Raw genomic sequence first — 1,973 nt, 5'->3', positions numbered from 1 at the left:
ATTTCATAGCATACGTTATACAAAAGGTCAGATTCGATAAGCATTGGGGTCTCTTCTAACCAAGAGATCTATGGATCACTTAATCACTTAATTATCCTTTAAAAGTCTCAGAGGGGTGGCTGTGTTTGCCTGTATCGTTAGAAACAATGAGTAGTTTTGTAGGATGTAGAGGGCCCTGTCTCCAGCCACCACTGTGAAGGGGAACAGCCATCAATGTTTCTGTAGGAATGGGAAGGGGGTCTGTATCCTCTCCCACCCTCCCTAAGGAGCATCTGGGGGTAGGAGGAGGCTTTGGTTCCCCTGTCCATACATCCAAACCTTGAACTTGCTGTAAGTTATGGTAAGAGGAAGCTGTATACCGAATTTGGTGGTCCTAGCTCTTACTGCTTAGGAGTTCTTGAACAAGGAGACGGATGGACAGAGACAGACTTGCTTACTCCCCAAAAACAAATTCTCTCAAATTTATAGTAAATTATTTTTACTTTTTAGATTTGATAGCTCCTTTCACTTTACCCGTAACAAGGCCAGTTAACCAGTCTACTTGGTGTTCTTGCTTGAAGTTCCATACCATTATTCAAGCTCGCGCTACAGAAAAACAAGGTTTATATTTAAGCAGGAGAGTTTGAGTTTCAATAAGGAAATATCAGTGAAGCTAAGAAAGTTAGAAAACAAACTTCCATCGAAATTCAATAAGTTATGGGCAATGAAATTCCCATGGGCTGCTTGGAAAATTGCAGCTTGATCTAAATCTCACAACCAATGGGAGTTGTGATACAGGGGTCCAGCAGCCATTGGAAGAAACAAGGAGTTAGCTGTCCTTTGAAAATCTTTGACTTACTCCTTTTCCTCTCTTCAAGTATATCAGTGACCTTCAGACATTTTATTTAATTTTTTTTGTCCTTTTTATTGCAATTCTACTTAATTCATGGTGTTTCAAAACCATGTAACATCCTCCTTACTGTCTTTCCCAAGGCTTCCTTTACCTCTTTGTTTCTTAGTGTGTAAATGAAAGGGTTTAATAGTGGAGTTACAATCGTGTTAAAGACATTGATTGTTTTGTTCAAGTCCAATGAGTTCTGTGCTGTAGGCTTGACATAAAGAAAAATGGTGGAGCCGTACCAGATTGACACGACGGTGAGGTGGGCCGAGCAAGTGGAAAAGGCCTTTTTCCGACCTTGGGCCGACGGGATTCTCAAGATGGTGGAGATGATGTAAATGTAGGAGACCACAGTTATCGCACATGAAACCACAACAACAATGATTGAGACAATGAATGTGGCCACCTCAACGAGGCGTGTGTTGGTGCAGGAAAGCACCATCCAAGAATCTATATCACATAGGAAATGATTGATGACTGTCGGGCCACAGAAAGACAAGGTAGATATTAGAGCTGCCAGCACAGAGATAGCCACAAACCCACACAACCAAGAGAGGAAAGCCAGCTGAACAGAGAAGGTGCTGTTCATGAGGGTGCTGTAACGCAATGGGTGGCATATGGCCAGATAGCGGTCATAGGCCATGGTGGCCAGGAGGAAACATTCTGTAGAGCCCATGGAGAGGAGAAAAAAGAGTTGCAGGAGGCAGGCAGTAAATGAGACAGTTTGGCTTGTGCCCAGCATGATGCCAATGGCCTTGGGGACACAAGCGGTGGTGTACCAGATCTCCAGGAAGGAGAGATTGCACAGGAAGAAATACATGGGTGTGTGCAAGCGTTGGTGGGTCCATACTAGGGCGATGATGGACACATTCCCTACAATGGTTAGGATGTACATCACCGCAAACACCACAATAAGGAACATCTGGAAAGACCAAGTGCCGGGAAAGCCCTTGAGGATGAACTCCTGCACATTGGTTTGGTTTCTCTCATCTGTCCCAGCCATATCATCCCTCTGTCAAAACATGAAAGACCTGTATTTACACGAGGTGAATGCACATTTGGACACATGAAAGGTCTGACCCCAAAACTCTGCTGC

At 43.9% G+C, this 1,973-nt stretch overlaps 1 protein-coding gene across 1 annotated transcript; it reads right to left on the bottom strand.

Annotated features, from left to right (window-relative positions):
• Positions 1-923: 923 nt before the first annotated feature.
• On the bottom strand, positions 924-1,772 carry LOC102455708 (olfactory receptor 6F1-like). Its single transcript, XM_006117864.2, has one exon. It carries the CDS (start codon positions 1,770-1,772, stop codon positions 924-926), a length of 849 nt encoding a protein of 282 aa, XP_006117926.2.
• Positions 1,773-1,973: the final 201 nt, after the last annotated feature.

Source organism: Pelodiscus sinensis, chromosome 30 (genome assembly GCF_049634645.1).
Source record: "Pelodiscus sinensis isolate JC-2024 chromosome 30, ASM4963464v1, whole genome shotgun sequence".
Lineage (NCBI taxonomy): Eukaryota > Metazoa > Chordata > Testudines > Trionychidae > Pelodiscus > Pelodiscus sinensis.
Note: the sequence above shows the minus strand (reverse complement) of the source record. Positions and strands in the feature narration are given on the sequence as shown.

What these genes read in the sequence shown, in the direction of transcription:
- LOC102455708 (XM_006117864.2), bottom strand. Translation starts at nt 1,772, where the DNA reads ATGTACATCCTAACCATTGTAGGGAATGTGTCCATCATCGCCCTAGTA.